Source organism: Boleophthalmus pectinirostris, unplaced genomic scaffold (assembly GCF_026225935.1).
Source record: "Boleophthalmus pectinirostris isolate CB_2022bp ecotype Guang Dong unplaced genomic scaffold, ASM2622593v1 HiC_scaffold_20, whole genome shotgun sequence".
NCBI lineage: Eukaryota > Metazoa > Chordata > Actinopteri > Gobiiformes > Gobiidae > Boleophthalmus > Boleophthalmus pectinirostris.
The window spans coordinates 16,452,065-16,474,387 of record NW_026571153.1 but is presented as its reverse complement, the minus strand read 5'-3'; the positions used below and the strand labels follow the sequence as shown (position 1 = coordinate 16,474,387).

Here is a 22,323-nt window from a genome sequence, read left to right as displayed (position 1 = left end):
GTACATGTTCCAATCAGAGTATTGTTTTCTGAATGCTTAGAATACTTTTACATCAAGTTGCAATTAAATAGTATACTTGCATATATATTTATTGCCTTTTAGTTTAAACAGAATAATGAATTAAATAATAACAATACAAACAATACAAACAAAACAAACATTCATATATTAGACAGAGATTCACCCATTTCAAAATGTAAATACCCTGTTCATAATAGCTGAAATCTCAAGTCCATCAAAAAACTTTTCCAAGTCTTGTCCTTATGATGAAGCTGACACGTCAGGTAATCAAAGAAACAAAACCAAGAACCATCTTCTGCCATTGAGTTTTAGAGGGGTTTGGTCAGATAATCAACTCACTAGTTGACTTTTTCCAACACAAAATTTTGTATTATACTTGTCATTCACAACAGAACATATTTTTTACTGACCTAAACTACAAGTTCAGCAGTTTTTAATGCAGAAATAAGGTAAAAATGGCAGAATTGTGGTCTTGCAGCCCAAATGGTAGTCAGGCTGGCACCACCTAGTGCCTCCGCTTAATTTAATTTCTCTCCAGCGACTAGGTCAGGAATCAGAATAGACTAGAAGGTTCACAAAAACCTCTGAAGTGCAAGTTCGGGCACCAGCCAGTCAGCAAAGAGCCATACATTCTGTGTTGGCAACAGTTCCCGAGATCGAGAATTTAAAGCTGGAACAAAGAGAATGTTTTATGAATTTTATCAAAGGGAAAGATGTTATTGCCCTTCTTCCTACAGGATTTGGGAAAAGCTTAATATACCAGTTAACCCCGTTAGTGGCACATTACATACGCCACAACCAAATAGCAGTGATTGGTTAAATGATAAAAAGTACTCATCTACCATCGAGCGAACGAATTCTAATGCTGCGAGGTCAGACGGTTTCTACGAAGTGAAACCGGCTGATGAATCAGGCTAGTCTTCAATGTGCAGTACTTTGAAAATGTATTTAGTTACAGAATACTGAATACCTGCATAAAAATGTATTTTGTAACATATTCTGGTACATGGTCCAATCAGAGCACTGTTTTCTGAATACTTAGAATACTTTTACTTCGAGTTGCAATTAAATAGTATAGCGTAAAGATGCAACATAGTATTGATAAGAGCTTTATATTTGTTTCACTGGTTTTAAAGCATTTCCTAACTGGAGATGGAATGCATTTTGAAGCCTAAATTACATGAACAAATACCATAATGTATTCCTTTGATAGAAAAGTAACTATATTCCGAATACTACCAAATTAAAGAGTAACTGCACTGGAATACAGTTACTCAAATTTAGTGAATACTGATATTCTCAGTATATGTATTTAGTTACTTCCCAACACTACCTAAAGGTGCGATAAGTTGTATTTGTTTTCCAAAGTTTGAAAATGCCTACAGTCATAATTGCAGTTTAACTTTCTGGTTGGATAGGTTGGACTAAACATTTCATGGTCTCAGTGGCGAACCTTTATTTTCCTCTAAAAACCCAGTGTAGCTTTAGGCTTTTTTTCGGTAATGAAAAACTATTGGGTCAAGTCCTTCATAATCTACCCTTTCCGTTATTGTAAGTGGAAAAAACCCTTGAAGAACCAGTGTGTGGGGCCAGTCATATATGGATACTGCAAAAAGACTCCCCTTTTTGGAGTTTATGAATAGATTTCAGTAGAAAAAGCGTTTCCTAATATAAAACGTGTTAAATAAAGGCTTACACAAATCCTCTTCAAAGTGGATTACCAAAAAGATCAGTTTCATCCAGACAGGAGCCAGTCTTGAGAATTGCCTGTTCCTATCTAAACATTGGACGTATTATTAATCAAACGCAGAAGTCCGTGAAATATAAATCCTGGTTTTGGCCTTTAACATGGCAAAAGTGGCTTGTATGCTCCAGTTTCCACCCAAACAGTGAGTGGAAGCTGGCACTCTCTCACAGGGATACACAATTATAATATCAGATTGGTGTTATTATGGCTGATTATGTGCTTTTGAAGCCTGACCTGCTCCGGAGTTCACTTCCTCTCCTCTTCCTCGCTCTTTGAAATCGTAGTCGCATTCGGGCCCTAATGAATCAACGGTTTGTTCCCCGCCGTTCATTCACCTTAACACTTTGTCGCTGGACACACATTGGGAATAGTCATGGAGTGAATGGGATACGCAGGTCTTTAAATACGTGTGTGTTTGCTTAACCTCTGTCATGTTCATTTCAAATTACCCAACGCTGAATGGAGTTAGCTGAATGGACAAAATCAGCATTAAATCTATGTATAAGTAAAGACAATTGATGTTGATTCAAAACATACACCATATTTTTATCACTATATATTTGTATTTTGTAATGTATTCAAGTAATACAAAAAGTGTGTTTTTGAAAGTAAGCAATACATTCAAATTTGTGTGATACTTGAACACATCTGATGATCTAAAACAGGGATCTTTTTTCTTTTTTTTTACTTTTACAAAACAAAAAGAGTAAATGTAAGAGCCATGGCATGCCTTAAATAGGGCACAGTTAGTTGCATTAACATGATATACAGGGTAGTTAATCAGCACAATATATATAATTCAGAAATCCCCAAACTCCAAGAAGAGGGTGGAAAGCTACTGGTAGCTCTGTACAGATTGGAGATCTCTGAAAAATATTTTTAATCAGAAAAAAAAAAAAATCTAGATAGTCAAAATTGCTCATCTAGTGTTATCAAAAGATACAAATCAATACTAAACACAACTATCAAAACTGGATGCCTTTTTATGTCTTGTTAATCCTCATGAGGCTGTTTTGAGGTGTAAAAAATTTATTTAAAAAGACATACAGTATACAGGACAAAGATGGACGTTCTCTTTTGTGTTGAAAATAACATAACGTTCCATAAAGGCGTGTTTTTAACCTTGACAACACCAATTCCTATATTAAAAGTTTTTAGCACACCACATAAACTAAGACTAATACACTGTCACGACTTCAGCACATAGTCATTTTGACAAGGTTTTCTTGTGTATACTTATGTTTTTTGCTATAGAACTCTTGTTTGTCCTTAAAGATGCATTGTGCAACTTTTCTGGCATAGCTTTTTGTGTTTAGGGAGATGTTATTGCTTTCCCTGGTGTGTTCCGCTAGCCAGGCTGGCACCACCTAGTGCCTCCACTCTATTTCATTTAATTTCTCCATTTCTCTCTAACAACTAGATCAAAAAGCAGAATACACTAGACAGTTTGCAAAAACCCCAGAAGTACGAGTTTGGGCACCAGCCAATCAGCGAAGAGCCATATAATCTGTGTTGTCAACGATTCCCGAGGGTCGAGGATTTAAAGCCGGAACAAAGAGAATGTTTGGTGAATTTTATCAAGGGGAAAGACGTTATTGTCCTTCCTCCTACAGAATTTGGGAAAAGCTTAATATACCAGTTAGCCCCGATAACGACGCATAACATACATCACAACCAAATTGCATCGATTGGTTAAATACATAAAGTACCCACCTACCGTCGAGCGAATGAATTCTAATGCTGCGAGGTCAGACAGTTTCCACAAAGTGAAACAGGCTAATGTTCCACAGTATGGCATTAAAAGTGTATTCAACCTTTGTTTCATTAGAAGTGATTCTATTGTCTAGAAATACCTTTAAAAAACAGCATTCTTGTGTTTCCACTGATCTGATCTGTACCTTGGCCTGCTTGTTTCCATGGCAATAGATAAGTTTAATGCCATACTTTGAAACATTCCAAGCTGAACAATGAGAAACACCAACATAGAAAGTACCACATGGCATATAACTCCCCGGGAAAGTTAGACAGTGCTCCTTTAATATTAATATCAAAAGCTCCATAAAACTGCATAACTTTATAAAAAACATTTCTGCATGTTTTCTTTATACCCACATTTTCTGCTTTATGTTTAGTATTCCTCCTCAGTGTGTCCCAGGCCTTTGAGTGGGAGGATGAATGAAAACCTTAAACTGACAAAGGAAGCTGCTGTCGGATTTAGAACCACTTTGTGTCTAAAAGTGTGTGAGAAAACAATTTAAAAAACCGGAGCCAAACCTCTGGGGAAGTTCACAATCAGTATTCTTCTGAAAACTGCCCCGATACAGCCCTGAGCAAGGACATCTGGTGGCTTAAGTGTTTCTCAGTACATTTCAGCTGGCATTTTTTTCTCCGTTGTAGCGTAGTATGTTGGTTTTACACTTGGTTTGGAGTTGTGCAACATTTATTCCCAGCTCCGGTGATGGAGAGTTCTCAGTTCAGCGCACAGGGCTGTAATAGCTCTTAGTCTTCACACTGTGCTAAACGCATTCAAGACTCAAGGGTGCAAGATGTTAAAGTTGTTATGACACTTTAAGAAATTTCAATGGTGAATGTGTGTGTTGGGTATTTGTTACATGTTTGACGTATTTAATTTCCTTGAACCAAAGTATGTTTTATAATGGCCAAAGGATTTCCTCCTGGCATAACATTATGAAAGGTGATGTTTCTTGAAGATGGAAAATAGACAAATATTCCACTGACAAAGTAAATTTTTGTGTTAGGGCTGAAGGATTTCACTGGCAAAATTTGGGGTTGTTTCTGGACTGTGGTCAGTAATTATCTTATGTTATTATTTCAAACTAGAAAAAAGAAAATCACACAGGGTCCAGTTTAACAGTCTGACGTTACAGATGCTGGAAATGGCTGAAAACCTTGAACCAGTGTCAGTTTTGATGGTGCAAGTAACGATTATTTTGCTAATGAGTTAATCTGGTGAGCATTTTCTTTAATTAACTGATTTGTTGTTAAATGACGAATAATCTGTGAATTCTACTCTCAGTGGTTCACACACCCCAGTCCAGTAGGTGGTGATAATGCTCTGTTTGATGGTTCCCAAGTGCAAACTAAACACAAAAGAAGAAGTAAACCCGCAAAAACAATTATTATTAAATTAAACAGTTAAAACTAAAGTGATAGTTGAGGTGACTTGACTATTTAAACACATCTTTTTTTAAATTTTTATTTTATTTACAGTAATTACAGCTCTGTCAGAGTCATAAATCCTCCTCTCAGCTCACGGTATATTTTGGAGTCTGTGTAGAGTATAATGATTATTCAGTTAAATTAGTCTACACGCTTTAAAAGTGCACTGCGTAACATTTCTAGTCGACGGTCCGCCACCTTCTTGTCTCCATGGAAATTTTACTGCTTTGTCTAGAATGTTCCACAGTGTAGATTAAACCTGTCTATCATGAGGGAGACAAGTAGGTTACCGCTTTACGCTACATTACAGTTCAGGTCTGTGGAGAGTCACCCCTACTCACAGAAGGAACTGTTGTATTTTTGAGCAATAAAAACTAGGGATGGGCATTTGATGAAATTTTCTTAATCGATCGTCGGAAGAATTAACGATCGATTATCGATTAGTCATTAACGTTTTTATATTAAAATGATCATCATTATTATTACTATCTGCACTACACTACTCTGCATAAATAAATTCAACTTTACGACATATAAACCATAACCACTCTAGAGCCACATCAGCCCGTTTGACATTATAATGTGTTTCATGCAGATTTGCGCAACTCTCACTGAAACGAAACTTAACACCGCATGGCTAATTTGCATAAACAAAGCGAAGATAAAAAATACAGCTCTTGTGCGCTGATGCGGTTCAACTTCTGTTGGATTAAAAGACATGGCTCAGTGGAATACAGGTTACTGTGACCATATTTACGTTTGTCAAAACCACCGTACGGGGGTGGGAGGTGGGGCCTCATCATCGACATTGCGCTAATAAAAACATCTGTAATGTAAAAATTCTTGATGGATTTGTTTAATGTCATACCATGAAACATTCCAAAGCAACAACATCTCCATAGAGACAAGTAAGTAGCGGACCGTTCACCAGAAAAGTTGTGCAGTGCACCTTTAAGTGAATTTATTATACTGTGAAACATAGTCCTTTGCATGGCTATTTTTTCCCAGTCTTCCGAACACACTCCACACATGTGCCTATGCTGCAGTGTTGAGACAGTCCTCCCCAGTATTTAAAGTGAGTGCAGATAAGCTGTTCTGAGTGGAGAGCTCCAGACCAGCCTGGATTTGTCTTCTTTAAGTCACTCTTGAGTCTTTTTCCCACTCACACCCACTGTAGTTTTGAACCAGTTGCTTAGCACCATTTTGTTTTTCCCCACACAGCTAAGTACATGACCCCCTACAGAGCTCCCTATCCCACTACTGTTTCTCTGTGTGCAGATTTAACAGCAGTGTAATATAACTGATTACATTTTTTCAATTAAACAACATGGATCGTAAAGTTAAACTCAATCTTGGGATCAATAAAATCTCTCTCTCGTAGTGACAGTAGTTATAGTGGTAACAGAACTGTAGCAGTTGCAACAAAAAACAGGGATCAGTTTTGTGGAAGTAGCTGAAAGAACACAATGTTATTAATATTTAGTAACTGTTTAACTTTTTAAATTTTATTTTTCATGCTTATTATTTAGTAATACTATTCAGCACTTTGAGTTTCAGCAGTATATAGTTATACCCACACGAATACCACGAATACCAGGTTTAGCTTTAGTATTTACGTAATTTTACGCAGCTTTTCTGGTGGAGGGTCTGCCACTTGTCTCTGTGGAGATGTTATGGCTTTGTTTGGAATGTTCCATGGTATGACATTAAATACTTCCATTCACTGCGGGTGTTTCTATTACGCAAAAATACAATAATTCTCTCTGTGAATAGTAGAGGTGTTCAAAAATATAAATATCAATGTATCGTATCGCTTAATGTGATGATACAGTATCGATATCATGAGCTGCTGTATCGATACATCACCAAGAGTATTTTTTGGTGTATTTTACGCAATTATTTTGTTACAGCGCAACAGTTTTGTTGCTTTTTTTAATGGAAAGAAACGTATTTATACGACACATTTGACATTTTCACTGAATTAAAAATGTTTGTGTTTCATATGAACTTTGCACAAGAAGTGGTTTAACAAAGACACTTAATATCACAGCCATGATATAACCTTTATTTTTACTGAACTGTATCGAATTAACTTGAAATATATCTTATCAAATTGAAAGTGCACATCAATATGTGTATCGTGGCCTATGTATCGAGATATGTATCGTATCAAGCAACTTCATTTTGATACACAGCGCTAGTGAATAGGCTTGCCTCTCCACAGATCTGACCTGTAATGCATTCTGTAGTTGTCTCCCTTGAGCTAAATAGGTTTAGTCTCTACTGTGGAAAATTCTAGACAAAACAATAATATCTGCATGAAGACAAGCAGATGACAGAACCTCCACCCAAAAAGTTGCGCAAATAAATCTGACTCCAGTAACTTAATGACAGTAACAGTCAGCAAATGCTAGTGATAGTTTTTATTTATTTGACTTTATTTGCCAATATCTGTTCTTCATCCTGTTTGCTTTCTCACATGTTTGTCTTAATACTATTTAGTAAGTACCTGAGTATTTCCTGTACTTCTGTAACCCATTGCAGAGCAGCTGTGTGCCCTTATTTCCTCTTGTGCCTCTTTGAAAATAAGGGTCCGGCTGCGTTTCCAATGATCCCGTGTCTCGGTGCACAGGTGGAGCACTTCAGCCTCTAAGATCTCATCTCATTTGTGGTGATGCCTTTGTCTTGAATTCACAACAACCGCCCCTGTGAGGAGAGACGTTAAGGACCAAATGGAGGAACAACATGTAAAAAAAGTACAAAACGTACTTGTCGTAGTTCAACAGACAGTGGTTGGATGGTCTTCATGGTCATGTTAAGAACAAAGTTTAATTTTGATGTAGACTTGGCTTGGTTCTGTCTCATGCAGTTTGAGATTTATTTGCACATTTTCTCATTATATTTCTAATTTAGACTGACCAAAAGTGAAACATGGTAGGGATGCCCCGCTCCAGCTTTTTCTGTTCCCGTAGTGATGTCGATACTTTGGCTTTAAGCATCTGCTGGTACCTGATCAACCGATACTAGGGCAGAGACTGGAAATATTATGTATTTTCATTAAACACAAATAGCGTATGGTTAAATATTACCCAAATGTGTTGTAATCTAAAGCAACTGCAGAACAGATTTGAAAAAATACAAGTTCAATAATACGAGGTGTTTTGGCCAAGTAAATCTCCTTATTACACAGATTTATAGACCAAAATGAAATATTGAGTGAACTGACATCTTGGAACTGATATCCAACCCATCAACATTTTCAATATCTGCAGGAGTGTTGTTGTAACCTACTCTACAGTAACACAGGGAGAACAAGCAAACTCTCTGTAACTGAACCCATCATTTCCAGGCCAAGAGTTTCGCCGTTGTGTGAACAGCCTGGACCTTTCCTTGAGTTATATAAACCATTAATTGTACCTAAATTTGAGTGGTAACACAATCCCCTCTTCCCTCTTTTAGAAATGTGTTTCGTCCAATGGCGAAGATGCCGTTTTCATCCGAGAGTTCACCCTGATTCGCCGGGACCACCTCCATGAAGAGCCCCTCCATGACGGCAGCCAAAAGCCAGAAGACCCAGTAAGTCAATTACAGAACTTACTACATGTTACTGTAGCCTTTAACTTCACTGTTGGAGAATTAAGGTTTCTGACAATTTAATTGTTGAAAATTTATTGCTGTTTGCAGATAAGTTGAACAGAATGAACTGAGGCTGCATAATATTTCAAAATGTTGTGATTATTGTGATATTTTAATATACTTTTTGACTCCATGATTTCAGCTATAATAAAAAAAAAAGGTTTTAATTTACTAAATGTAACCGAGACCATAGCAGCCATACAAGACAAATTTTGGACTTAATTATACTCAATATATAATATTGAGTATGTTGCAATATCGATCATTGCGTCAGTCAGTGTCAGAGGTGGGACGTGTAAGTCGTGACTTGGACTTACGTCAGACTTGAGTCACTATTTTTAGGACTTGAGTAAAATTGATAAAATGGACTAAGACTTGGGACTTGACTTGGACTTGAGGCCTGTGACTTGAGAAGACTTGATGCTTCTCCTAAAAAAAACAAAAACATGTTTTTAGAAAATACTTTTCTCTTTACAGTTGATATATGTGGTGCTTAATTTTAAAAGAACAAACTGGAACATGTCGCTCCCACTTCTGTTTGATACTTTGGGTGTAACTGAAGTACAGTCAGTGTTGGGGAGTAACAGATTACATGTACCAGAGTTAAGTAATCAGAGTACAAATTATGAGTAACTGTATTCAGTTACAGTTACTGTTTCCATGAGTGGTAATTGGATTACAGTTAATTTGTTGAAATAAATGGGATTACATGGCGGTATTTTCTGTTTTCACATTTTGGGCTATATCCCTTTTTCCTTTTTTTTTTTTTTTTTTTAACCAAGTTTAAACCAGGACTAATTCAGGATTGAACCAGGACTGGACCCAGGTCTAAACCAGGACTAAAACCAGGTCTAAACCAGTGCTAAATCAGGACTAAAACCAGATCTAAACCAGGACTAAAACCAGGTCTAAACCAGGACTAAAACCAGGTCTAAACCAGGACTAAACCAGGACTAAAACCAGGTCTAAATTAGATCTAAACCAGGACTAAAACCAGGTCTAAACTAGATGTAAACCAGGGCTAAAACCTGGTCTAAACTAGATCTACACCAGGTCTAAACTAGATCTAAACCAGGACTAAAACAGGACTAAAACAGGATTTAACAGGACTAAACCATGTCACGCGGACCGTGTCTCCTCCTCTTCTATCAATAATATTTTTAATTTGGTTCAGTAAAGTCTGGCCTTTTTATTTTCTTTTAGCAGACAAAACATCTTATGTGAAGATTTCCTCATAATTGCTTCTCTGCAGCAAATCAAGTAATCTAAAGTATTCAGATTACGTTACTCACTTTAAGTAATTTAATGGATTACGTACAGGGTATGTAATCTGTAATCTGTAGGGGAATACATTTTAAAAGTAACCTTCACAACACTGCGTACAGTGATGTGGTGTCCTCAAATGTACTACAGTAATATACAGTACAATACAGTAAAACAGACGGAACTACATAGAACATGATGCTTCCATTTCAGTGCAGACTACATGACAAAATAACAGTTATTAAATACTTAAATCTGAATTTTTTCTATTCTGACCGTAATGATTCAGGCTAAAATCTTGTCAAGACATTTAAAAAGGAAAAATATAAATACTCATATATAAATATACCATACATTTTCTAGTACAATTAACTTTTTTAGTAAAATTCATATAAATTGCAAAAATCTAAGTTATATTTGGCATTTTTGTTTAAAGAACTGACTTGAAGCTCAAAGCAGACGACTTGGACTTGACTTGGACTTGCCTGTATTTGATGTGGGAATTGACTCAGACTTGAGGACAAAGACTTGAGACTTACCTGAGACTTGCAAAACAACCGCTTGGTCCCACCTCTGGTCAGCATCGCAATATCGATCCTTTTGCGATATATTTTGCAGCCCTTGAAAGAACATTTTAGAATAGGCCAGTTTTGGACATTTTAGTGCAGGGCAGTGTAATTTTAATCATGAAGACAATTGGCTCCAATCAGATACAAAAGGAAGTATATTTTCTTTTTCTACATATTCATTTTTGGTAGTACTTTTTTCCCATAATCTAACATCTCTATTTTAGGGTGGAGCTGCATCTTTTCTATCTGTCACCACCTCCCAATGAATCTTGATTATAACTACTCTTTATATGTTCGATGATCCAACATTTTTGTTAGTCCTGGCTCGGTTTGAAAGAAATCTGTTACCACTGATCAACTGCATTATTATTATGACTTATTTTTTTTCTACCTTCTTGCTGTTTCATATTACCCATTTCAAACTACTAAATCACCACCCCCTACGCGTTTCTCAGGCTTTGTATTTGCTTGATTGAGTGACCTTTGACCTCTCCACCTATTAAGCACTCTTTGAACAGCGGTCCGCATTCGTTTTGAAACAACAGCCACCAGCCCTGTTCAAAGCTGGCTCGCAAAGGATTATGGGAAGCTCGTCTTGTGCCGTGTAGCCTACAGCGTCTAGTTTTAAAGAGGTCAAGAGGTCAGCTTGTTGCACGAATTCCCTTTTGGATTTCACGTTAATATTCATGTTCGCTTTGAAAACTTATATGAGAATGTGTTTTTGGTCTAACTTTGGGTTTAACTGCGTTTTATGATCGTAACATGAAGTGTAGCCGAATGGAAAAGCCATTTGAAACTCTCATTAGATGTGAAGAATTGAAAATCAGCGCTACAAGCTTACAGCACCATAACCAAAAACCACAATTTTTACAACTTTTGGATTTTGTCGTGTAATAGGCAACACTGATTTACGAGTGTTCGACCCCGAGCAAATTTCTGAATATGGATCAGCTGGTTTTAGGGTGAAACTCAACCCAAACATCACAGAAAAGGTATTTACACTGCATACTCCCACTGGCTGTAAGCGTGCCATCTCCGCCTCAGCTAAACATGAATAAAAGTAGGTCTATGTGAGTTTGTGCGATCGACACACAGGTGCGAGTGAAGCCCGAGCTGCGGTGCTGAGAGGGGCTTCTCAACAACTCTGCTATTTACTCACTCACCTCGTCTCTCCAGTTTTGTACTCCATAATTTTTGGGGTTTAATACTTTCAACAATATAATGGAAGACAAAGTAAGAGGAGTGCTAAGTTAAGGTAGTATTTTAACAATTATCGAGTTGAAAAGAAAATGATGACGCATTTGTTCTAGATTACAAATGATTGTTGCATGAGTGAAATTAAATACCACAGTGATTTGCATCTAATTGTGTAATTACTTTAAAGGCCCATGTTACGCTCTTCTCTGGTATTATAATGTGGTTTTCCTCATCACAAACATACCTGGAGTTGTGTCACACATGTTTAACACATAATGATTCTCGAACAGTAAACACTCAGCTCCGTACACCTTCATCAGAATCATTTGGCCATGGATTGCCAATGTAAACAAAAGGTAAAAGCTGTAAACTTGAAAACTGCAGCATCATGAAATCACAAAGTCTAATCACAGACTAACAATAAAGATTTAATTAAACATGTGTGAATGAAACAAAACACGACTTGCATGTTGTGTTGCTCTGTCAGAAGTTGCAATGATCGCCCGCCAACCCAAAGGTCCAGCTTATAAAGAGTTTTAAATTAATATACAACAGAATATAGAGACAGACAGAGAAAATAACTATTACTATAAAATTTTGTGAATTACTACTCTGCTTTGTAATAGTAATCAATTAAAATGATACTAGTTTAGTTATAGACTCCACAAAATCTCAAAGTTGTGATTACATTTTAATTTAATTATTAAAGCAGGCCTATTGTGCAAAAAGTACTTTTCAGGAGTTTAACCATGTTTAGTTTCCCCTCATTTACTCACTCCAAGTTGTATTTGAAGTCATTCGTTTAAGTATGTTTAAGCAATCTTTAATTTTCAGGAATTATTTTCATAGTCATTTTCAAGACTCCATTTTGCATTACGCTTTCTCCTCTGTACTTACTTTTTTTTTTCTCTGTCCATCCATCCATCCATCCATTTACTTCCACTTATCCGGGGCCGGGTCACAGCGGCAACAGTCTAAGCAGGGACTCCCTTACTTCCTTTACGACTCGTTCTCTGGGGGGATCCTAAGGCGTTCCCAGGCCAGCCAAGAGACATAGTCCCTCCAGCATGTCCTGGGTTTTTTTTTTCTTAGTTGGAGATATGCATAGGATTCGGCAGCATCATGTAGTCATTTTGGTACAAATGAAAAAAACAAATCTGCAACTATCGATCCCGATGTGGATTCTTTGATGTGATAAAGTTTACGGCAAAGTCAGCTCCCATTGGGCGCAGCAGTTACTTGTTTCTTTTATTAAATCATTTTAGATTAAATTTACGATTTAAAATGTGCAAATTACAACATAATGCTGCATGGGATGTCTTAGGTAATAGCTATATAGCAGACACAAGCACAATAAGTAACTTGTTTGTGTAGACCATAAGTCTCCAACCTGTAGCTCGGGAGTCACCAGTAGCTCTCCACTCCCTTCCAAGTAGCTCGCCAAGGAATTTCTGAATTATACGTATTGTGCTGAATAAGTAAAGTTTGGTAAATTAAATGCCTTTTACTGTTCTACATGTATCATTTTGATGCCCAGCTTTGTGTACTAATACAATGATAATGGTTTATGTTTTATAGGTCTCTAACTTAGGGTGATCAGATTTTCAAAATAAAAAACTGGGACACCCTCAGTTTGTGGTGGTTGGTAATAGTAAAACTGTGAATCGAGTGCGTACTCAAGGAAAACTTTTCTGCACTCGGCCCATTCATGACTAACGTGTGTCACTATAGTTAAATTTTTTTGTGTGTTTTGGTCATTTTTCAGCAGCTTTTCTGTATTTCACTTAAACATATGATGATTAATGCCTCTTTTTACTGTTAGCAGGGATTAAATTGGACACCTGTGACAGACATTTCTTGTATAAAACTGGGACAAATCTGTGGTTTTGTATAAATCTGCTGGGACAGGGGACACAGGGCTCATAACTGGGGCTGTCCCGGGTAAATAGGGACGTCTGGTCACACTAATCCAACTGTACAACATTTAAGGCTTGCTGAGGCTCTTTTATATACTAAAATTCTCGTGGCTGCTAAAACTAGTAGCTCTCTGGAATTTTTGTTTTGTAAAGGTCACTCACCGGAGGAAAAAGCTTGGAGACCCCTGGTGTAGACCCTCTGTAATATAAAAAAAAATATCTGAAAATCAAAATAGGACATTGAGTTTAATAGTGTGTTATGTAGAGCGTCTCTGTCTATACAATAACAATATGAAGACATTACAGCTGCTCTGCTCCAGGTTCCCAGGAGCTGCCTCTGGTGTGACTCCGCCCTCTAACCCTGTTCTATGTTGGGCTTGGTTCAATATTAAGCTTGATTCTGGGCCAACACAAACTCAGCTTAATTAGCCAGCGGTCCAGGAGGTGTAACTCCGGAGTGCATTGGCTTTCTCCTGTTACTCCGTGGGCAGCAGTTTTGACCTTCCCAGCACCCTTACCCAATATTCCCCAAAATGAATTGTTTTCTACGATGGCAAGTGTTTTTCCTGGCACCACGGTAACAAGCTACGTCTGTGGAACAAGGCTGTTTTGAGTGTCTACTTCACTCTCTATTATTTCTTATATAAGAGCAGAGGTGGCAACTGTGCTTTGAATCCTGAGTGAAGCGGTTGTTGCTGCAAAATGATGTTTCTCGGTAAGCGCCCTTAAAATGAAAAAAAAAAGTGCTGAGATTATTTCAGTATTTTTAGCGTTTAGTGCTCTCACAATCTGCACTGCTGCTGCCTCTCCTAGATACTGCGACTGCGATAATTACTACCACTACTGCACCTTTCTAATATTGTACTACTTTCCCTCCTACTTCTTACTTTTGCTACTACTACTACAACCACTATTAGTATTACAACTACTACAACTACAACCACAACCACTACTACAACTACTGCACCAACTACTATGACTACTACCCATTCTACTCCTGCTACTACGACTATAACTATGACTACTATGGTACTCCTACATCTACCACTATCATTACTACTACTACTTCTACTATCATTAATACTACTACTTTTTACTGCTACTACTGCTACTAAAACCACTATTACTACTACAACTACTGCTACTACTATTACAACAACTGACAACTACTCCTACAACCACTACTACTAGTACTATTACAACAACCACAATTATTATTATTACTACTATTATTACTATTACTACTACAACAACTACTACTAATACTACTTCTATCACTAATGCTACACCCACTAGTTCTGTTACAGCCACTACTACTACTACTACTACTACTACTACTACTACTACTACTACCACTACTACTACTACTACTACTACTACTACTACTACTACTACTACTACTACTACTACTACTACTACTACTACTACTACTACTACTACTACTACTACTACTACTACTACTACTACTACTACTACTACTACTACTACTACTACTACTACTACTACTACTACTACTACTACTACTACTACTACTACTACTACTACTACTACTACTACTACTACTACTACTACTACTACTACTACTACTACTACTACTACTACTACTACTACTACTACTACTACTACTACTACTACTACTACACCCATTACTTCTGCTATAACCACTACTACAACAAACACTATTATTATTACTGCTACTGTTACTACTACCACTACAACTACAAGTAGACTAATTCCTCCTGAACGTTCATGAGTATGTGCTGCAGTGTGAGCTTGTAGGGGGTCTGTGGCTGTACTGGCCGTAGACGAGCAGCGAGTGTTTTGTTCAGTTTTGCAGCGTGACTGAAAGCCTCGTGAAGATAAACAGAAGCTCCACATAAATCTCCCAGACACTATTCACACTCATTGTTTGGCCATGAATGAATATTTCCATCACATTCATTTTATCTGCTCCACTTTGAAAATAGATCATGTTTAGACTGTGTAATTTGGGCCTCTCTCTTTCTCCCTCTCCTCACTCTGTCTCTCTTTCTCTCTCTTCTTTTCTCTCTTCGTCTTGTCCTTTACCCTCATTCTCTCCTCGTCTCTTTCTTCCTTTTTCTTTACCCTACCCTCCCTCTCACCCCCCCACTTCCTCTCTGCTTCCCTCCCTTCTATCTTTTCTCTCTCTTTCTCGCAAGTTCACGTCTCTCTCCCTCTTTTTCTTCTTCTCTCCCCTCTTCTCTCCTCTCTTTCTCTCAAGCTTCTTCCCTTCCTTCTTCATTCTTCTCTCTCATACTTTCAAGTCTCTTCTTTTTCTTCCCTCCACTCTTCTCTCCTCTCTCTCTTTATCTTTCTCTCTTTCTTTCTGTCTCCCTCCCCTTATCTCTCTCTGGACTCTCTTTTATCTACCCACCCTTCCCACTCTCTTACCTCCTCTCTCTGCCTCCCTCCCTCCCTTATCCCCCCTTTTCTCTCTCTCATGATGTTCATGTCTCTCTCACTTATTCTTTTGTTTCTTCCCTACCCTCTCTCTTTCTTTGTCTCTTGCTCTCTCTCTCTGTCTCCCTCCCCTTATCTCTCTCTAGACCCCCCTTTCCCTACCCTCCCTTCTCACTCTCTCACCTCTTCTCTCTGCTTCTCTCCCTTATTCTCCCCTGTCTCTCTCACTCTCTTTCTTTGTCTCTTTCACACTTTCTCTCTCTTTCCCTCTCCCCATTTTTCTTGCAAGACTTGCTCTGCCACTCTCGCTTCCTCTCTTCTCCCGTCCCCTCATCTCCCTTCTCTCTCTTTCTCTCGCTCTCTCACTTTCATGTCTCTTCCTCTTTTTCTTCCCTCCCCTCTTCTCTACTCTCTCTTTCTTTATCTCTCTCTTTTGCTCTGTCTCCCTTCCTTATCTCTCACTAGACCTCCCCTTTCTCTACCCTCCCTTCTCACTCTCTCACCGCCTCTCGCCTCCTCTCTCTGCCCCTCTCCCTTATCCCCCCCCCTCTCCTGTCTCTCTCTCTCTCTCTCTCTCTCACTTCTTTCTGTCTCTTTCACACTTTCTGTCTCTTTCCCTCTCCCCCTTTTTCCCCCTTTACTTGCTCTGCCACTCTCGCTTCCTCTCTTCTTTCCGTGCCCTCTTCTCCCCTTTCTCTCTCTCTGTCTCTCGCTTTCCCTCTCTCCTCTTTTCCTCCGAGACTTGCTCTGCCACTCTCACTTCCTCTCTTTTCCCTCTCTTCTCTCCTTTCTCTCTCTCCGTCTCTTCTCTCTCACTCTCTCCATTTTCTTTCCCTCCCTTTCTCTCTCTCCCTCCCTCTCTTTTCTCCCTGAAACCTCTCCCAGTAATCATGTCCTTATTATGCACCTATATGCACCTAATAAAAGACCTGCACATAGAAATTAAACCAAACCCTCTCACAGGTTTCGACTGGAATCTTGGAGTCATTCTTTCAAATAACACATGAATTAAAACATGTGACCTTCCCTCATCTCCAGTTGTGTCCTTTTCGACTTTAATAAGCTTAATGATACAGAGAAAACAAGACAGAACAAGAAAAAGATATTAATAGGACTTGAACATGACCAGCTCCTGTCTAGACGGTAAATATGATCTACTTGTCAACAGCCAACTTTAAAAGGGCTTGTGAAAGGTGATATTAAACGCACTGTGTGAACTTGGACTTGTACTTGTGTCATAGTGCGACCACAGGAACTCACTTATACAAAAATATACAAAGCTCAAAAATGTATATACTCAAAATCTTAGAATTAGATTAGAGATTAGACTTATTAAAGGTCTTGTATTATGCCAAACTGACTCTTGTGACCATGTTATAATGCTGTTACCTCACCAAAAACATACCTGAAGTTATGTTTTGTTCATTCGCACGTGTTTGAGTAATCATTAAGTATTAGTCTATCTATATCTCTGAAGCTCAAAATGCTCTGTTCCACCTTATGATATCATGAAGCAGTAATTTCAAGTTAACAGCTACATTTTATTTTTTGTTGAGCAGATATTACCGAGTCCAGATCTGAAATTTTCAAGTAATTCTAGTGAAAGTGTAGCCTGATTCATCAGCCGGCTTCACTTTATGGAAACCGTCCAGCCTCGCAGCACTAGGATTCGTTCGCTCGATGGTAGGTGGGTACTTTTTTTATTTAACCAATTGCTACTATTTGGTTGTGACGTATGTAATGCGTGAAATCCTGTAGGAAGAAGGGCAATAACATCTTTCCCCTTGATAAAATTCACCAAACATTCTCTTTGTTCCAGCTTTAAATCCTCGATCTTGGAATCGTTGCCAACACAGAATGTATGGCAACTCGACCGCTTTGTTTACTGTTGTGCTGTACCACAAAACGGACCCAGACAGGTGCTTGAGTTTGATGTCATGGCTTCACAGCTTTTCGCTGATTGGCCAGTGCACGGTCTACAACATCTGGGCTTCTTGCAAACTGTCCAGTATATTCCGATTCCTGACCTAGTCGCTGGAGAGAAATGAAATTGAGTGGAGGCATTAGATGGTGCCAGCCTGGCTAGTGAAAGTCCATGGAGTTTAAAAATACAGCTGAGTACTTCCTGTATTACCACATGACATCACAAGTTGAAACAGAACTCATCCTAAATATGCAGGGTTTGTGTGTTAAACATGTGTGAATGAAACAAAACACAACTTTGGGTATGTTGTATTAGGAAACAGCATTATCAGATATTTAAAATAGTGCAATATAGGCCCTTTAATGATACACTACGTAACTTTTGCCATCTGCTTGTCGTCTTGGAGATGTTATTGCTCTGTCTTGAATTTTTCAGAGTAAGACATTAAACTTCAACTCCACTGACCTAGATGATCTGGAATTTCAGGTGATAACATCTGTAAAAGTCGTTTGTGCAACACTGCAAATACTGTAACCATGAATGAGGGGATTTTGAATGTAAATCAATCAACACACAATTTTAATATGAAATTCGAGATTATTCATTTGTTTGGGTTTGTCATAACATTGGGTTCCTGACGTGCGGCCTCTGTGTTACCCTGTTTAATGACGGTAAGTGACAACATATTTGACTGGCTTCTATGTGCTCTGCAAGTTGTTATTGCTATGTCAGTATATTTTTTATGATATTACTTCCTAACTCACTTATAGATTTGTATTTAACATAATGAAAACACAGCTATACTTATGTTGTAATGATGGCTGTAAATGTCCTTTAATTGGAGATTGTTTCATACATTTCAGCAACAGATGTTATCTTTGTTGCAGCAATGTAATATTAATATGCAAAAAAAGAAAGGCTCCTTTTTGTTCGCCTGAGAAAGCTTTGTCTGCACTACCAACTAACAGAGTCCTTCAATTGACTTATTCACAACATTCGCTCTTGTTCACAGCTTTATGCCTTGTCTCTTGAGAGAATGAAATGATAGAAAAGCACTTGCTAAAACTAGAGCTATACTTAGTGCAGATTAGGACTGTCTCAAACGCTTTTATAAAGACGGGGTAATATACAAAATTGACTTTCTGGAGCTTTCTATCATGTTATAATGTCATTCCCTCATCAAAAATATGTCATCCATGCATGTTTGAGTAATCCAGCCAGGCTCTATTTGATTTTTCCGTAAAGTTAGCAGTGTGATTCTCAGTCCAATGCTCAGCCCACAAGCCTACATTACCCATAATCCTGCACAACAGTTTCCCATAAATATACAAAAGCATGATGCAAACTGTGCACTATAACTTCACAAATCTGATGCAATGTGCAGTAGTATCATAGTCAAACTCACGCCGATTTTATTGTCATAGTGTTCTGAAGGTGTCGTGGTTCATGTTCAGCAGTGGTTGTTTTTGCTTATTTTGGTGAATCTTTTTCCTGTAGTGTTGTATGCCCTTTTATTTTGAAATGTTGAGTTTTACTTCCTGTCTTGATTGTTTGCCCTGCCCTGATGTGTTTCACTGGTGTCTATGTGCATTTATACCCCGTGTTCTCCTCTGCCCTTGGTTGGTCCATTGTATTTGTCTGTGTCGTTGTCTTGGTCAGAGTCTTGTCCTCTCATGGCAGTTTAGTTTCTATTTTTAGATTTTTGGATTTATTGATTTTTTGGGGATTTTTTTTTTTTTTGCTTGTTATTAAAGAACTTTAAAGCAGTCCTGCATTTTGGGTCCTTCCTTTGTTTCCTCTTGACAGAAGGGGAGTGACTTAGCATGGGGAGCAAAGGGAGGAGGGACTCAAGCCTCAAAAACAAAATTGTACCTTACTGAACACAATAATACATAATATATAGTGAGCATTTTTCAAAGCGATAAAAGTTAACATGGTGATCTAAATGTTAATGTGCTAGCAATGAATACCCCATAGAAGTGTAATACCTCCTCTTTAATCTACTATCAAAACTAGATACTCATCTGAAGTATAAAAACTGAAAAACAAATCACAAATATGAGATAGAGTTAGACAATCTGTGTATCATTTGTTCATTTGTTTTTCAATAGAAAACCAAAAATAAGAAAAAAAAACCAACAGCTATTTTCTTCATTATTTGTCTCCAAAACCAAAACAATCCGCTTTTTCAGTTTTTCAATTTTGCTTTTAAATCAATAATGGAAAAAAGGATAAAGGATTCCGTTTCTGTGACATAAACTGCGATGCCAAACTTTTGGGCCGGACTGAACCAGGACTAAACCAGTTCCCGGTCTCAGTCCTGGTCTGGTCCCGGTCTGGTCCTGGTTTCCTGATCACCTGACAGTCTACGCGGGCACACGTCCGGGCCAGTCCCGACACTCCTGGTTCAGTCCTGGTTTAGTCCTGGTTCAGTTCAGGTTTAGTCCTAGTTTAGGACTGAGACCGGGACCGGACCAGGACCAAAACCAGAACTGGGACTGAGACCGGGACTAAGATCGAGACTGAGACTAGTTTATACGTGGTTTAGACCTGGTTTAGTCCTGGTTCAGTCCGGCATTGCAGTTTAAGTCACAGAAACAGGAAACGGTTGTTCTGTTTTTTCCATTCTTCATTTAAACACAAAATCGAAAACTGAAAAAACGAATTGTTATCCTTTTTTTCATTTTGGTTTTGGAGACAAATAATGTTTTTTCATTCTTATTTTTGGTTTTATATTGAAAAATAAATAAATGAATGATACACGGATTGAGTTAGACACTTAGTGGATATTTTTATAATAATCTCCATCTCTATCAAACGCAATAGTACAAGATTAGCATAAACAAATTCAGACTAGAGGCCCACGATGCCGATATGATGAAGAGACAACAGTGACAAAAGCGGCTTCCTCTTTAAAACCTTAACACAGTCCTTTACCTTTAAACGTATTACTTAGTGTCTTCTTTGTCATTAGCTTCCCTTTAACCTGTGTAAGAGCTCACTTTGTCAGAGGATGCCCTGATTGTGGCTACATGACTGACAGCTTGTGTAATCTCCTCTGAATAAGCAGGATATTATGGGTTGGGGCAGACTATGTGTTGTCTATAGTCAGTCATTAGAGTCCACTGCACTTAAAATACATGAGGGTTGAGGTGAGCTCTGTCCCGAGGCCTGTCTGAACCTGTCCCATCATCGTCCATTTAAAATATCTGTCTTTATTGTAACCGTAGCTTCTCTTTCATCTTCTTATGTCTCATTTGACGTGCCAAGAACTTCAGGCCCTGTAATGTTTTTGCATGCTCCGCTGCAGCAGACAGGATTTTTTTTCATACTTTCTTATGAGCTTTGGAACAGGTGGGTCACACTGCCAAATATTACACTGAAGTAGGAGTATTTAAACTTCAAAAACTCAAGTAGTACAAATAAAAAGCATTATCTTCCATGTAAAAAAAAGTATTTATTGGAAAAACTAGAGCAACTCAGGGGGGCTTTAACACGGATCCTATTTTGGTTCTGGTTTAATCCTGGCTTAGTCCTGATATAGACTTGGTTTGGTCCTGTTCTAGTCCAGTTTTAGTTGGAGGTCTAGTTCCAGTTTAGTCCCAAACTTTGTTGCTGTGTCTGTAAAGTGGGAACACAGCCTAAAGGCCGCCACACACTAAATCGGGAATTTGCCCGATTTTGGCTGCAATTTGCTTTTCCCTGAGTTCCAGGAGGCGTGACCAGACTATGTGTCTTCTTGTGCGATTTTGAAGCTGCTGCGCTCCTTGTATGTGGTGTCAACATGACTCTCAGTTGCTCTGTAATATCGTGACCAGCAAACATCAGCAATGCTATGGTAAAAGCCAATAAAACCGAGCTCAGGAGCCAGAGAAAATAATGAGAAGACTTTATTTCTCACCTTTGCATTTAAACTGCAGCATCTCATCCACATTATCCATAGAAATTGTCCTCCGCAAATAATGACACCCAGTTTAGAAAAACAGCCCCATTAATCCAGTGGAAGCGTTCCTTAAAATTAAAAAGCCGAGACTAGTTCCTCATGTGTGTCTTTTTACATCCACGCAGTGCGACGATCAGGGTGAAGTTGCAGATTAGTGATAGTGACTCTATTTCCTGTGTGCATTCACATCACCAGCCTTCTGTGCATTAAAAGTCATGTCTCTGAGATATTGCACCACATTTCACAAATAATAATAACAGTACTGTTTTGCATCTAAGTGCAGTGCCCCGATCGTTTGAACACTTAAGAGTCTCAAAAGCGTGACAGGAAAGAGCAGACATGAGGTGCGCTCACAGCATTGTAGCCTGTGGTCCACAGCCATATCCTGCTGCAGTCTTTGTGATCCGAAATTTCAAATCTCATGAGATTCTCCTTGTGTGTGATGTGCGCTTCTCGTTGCATGTAAAAATCGTTTAAGAATCCTATTTAAAAATCTTGTAGTATGT

At 38.3% G+C, this 22,323-nt stretch overlaps 1 protein-coding gene across 1 annotated transcript in view; it reads left to right on the top strand.

The window, feature by feature from the left end:
* The window catches only part of LOC110159324 (ADAMTS-like protein 1), a 136,371-nt gene that overhangs the window by 49,694 nt on the left and 64,354 nt on the right, over positions 1-22,323 (top strand). Inside the window, 1 exon segment of the mRNA XM_055156845.1 lies at positions 8,408-8,524. Coding sequence (XP_055012820.1) covers positions 8,408-8,524 — 117 coding nt within the window.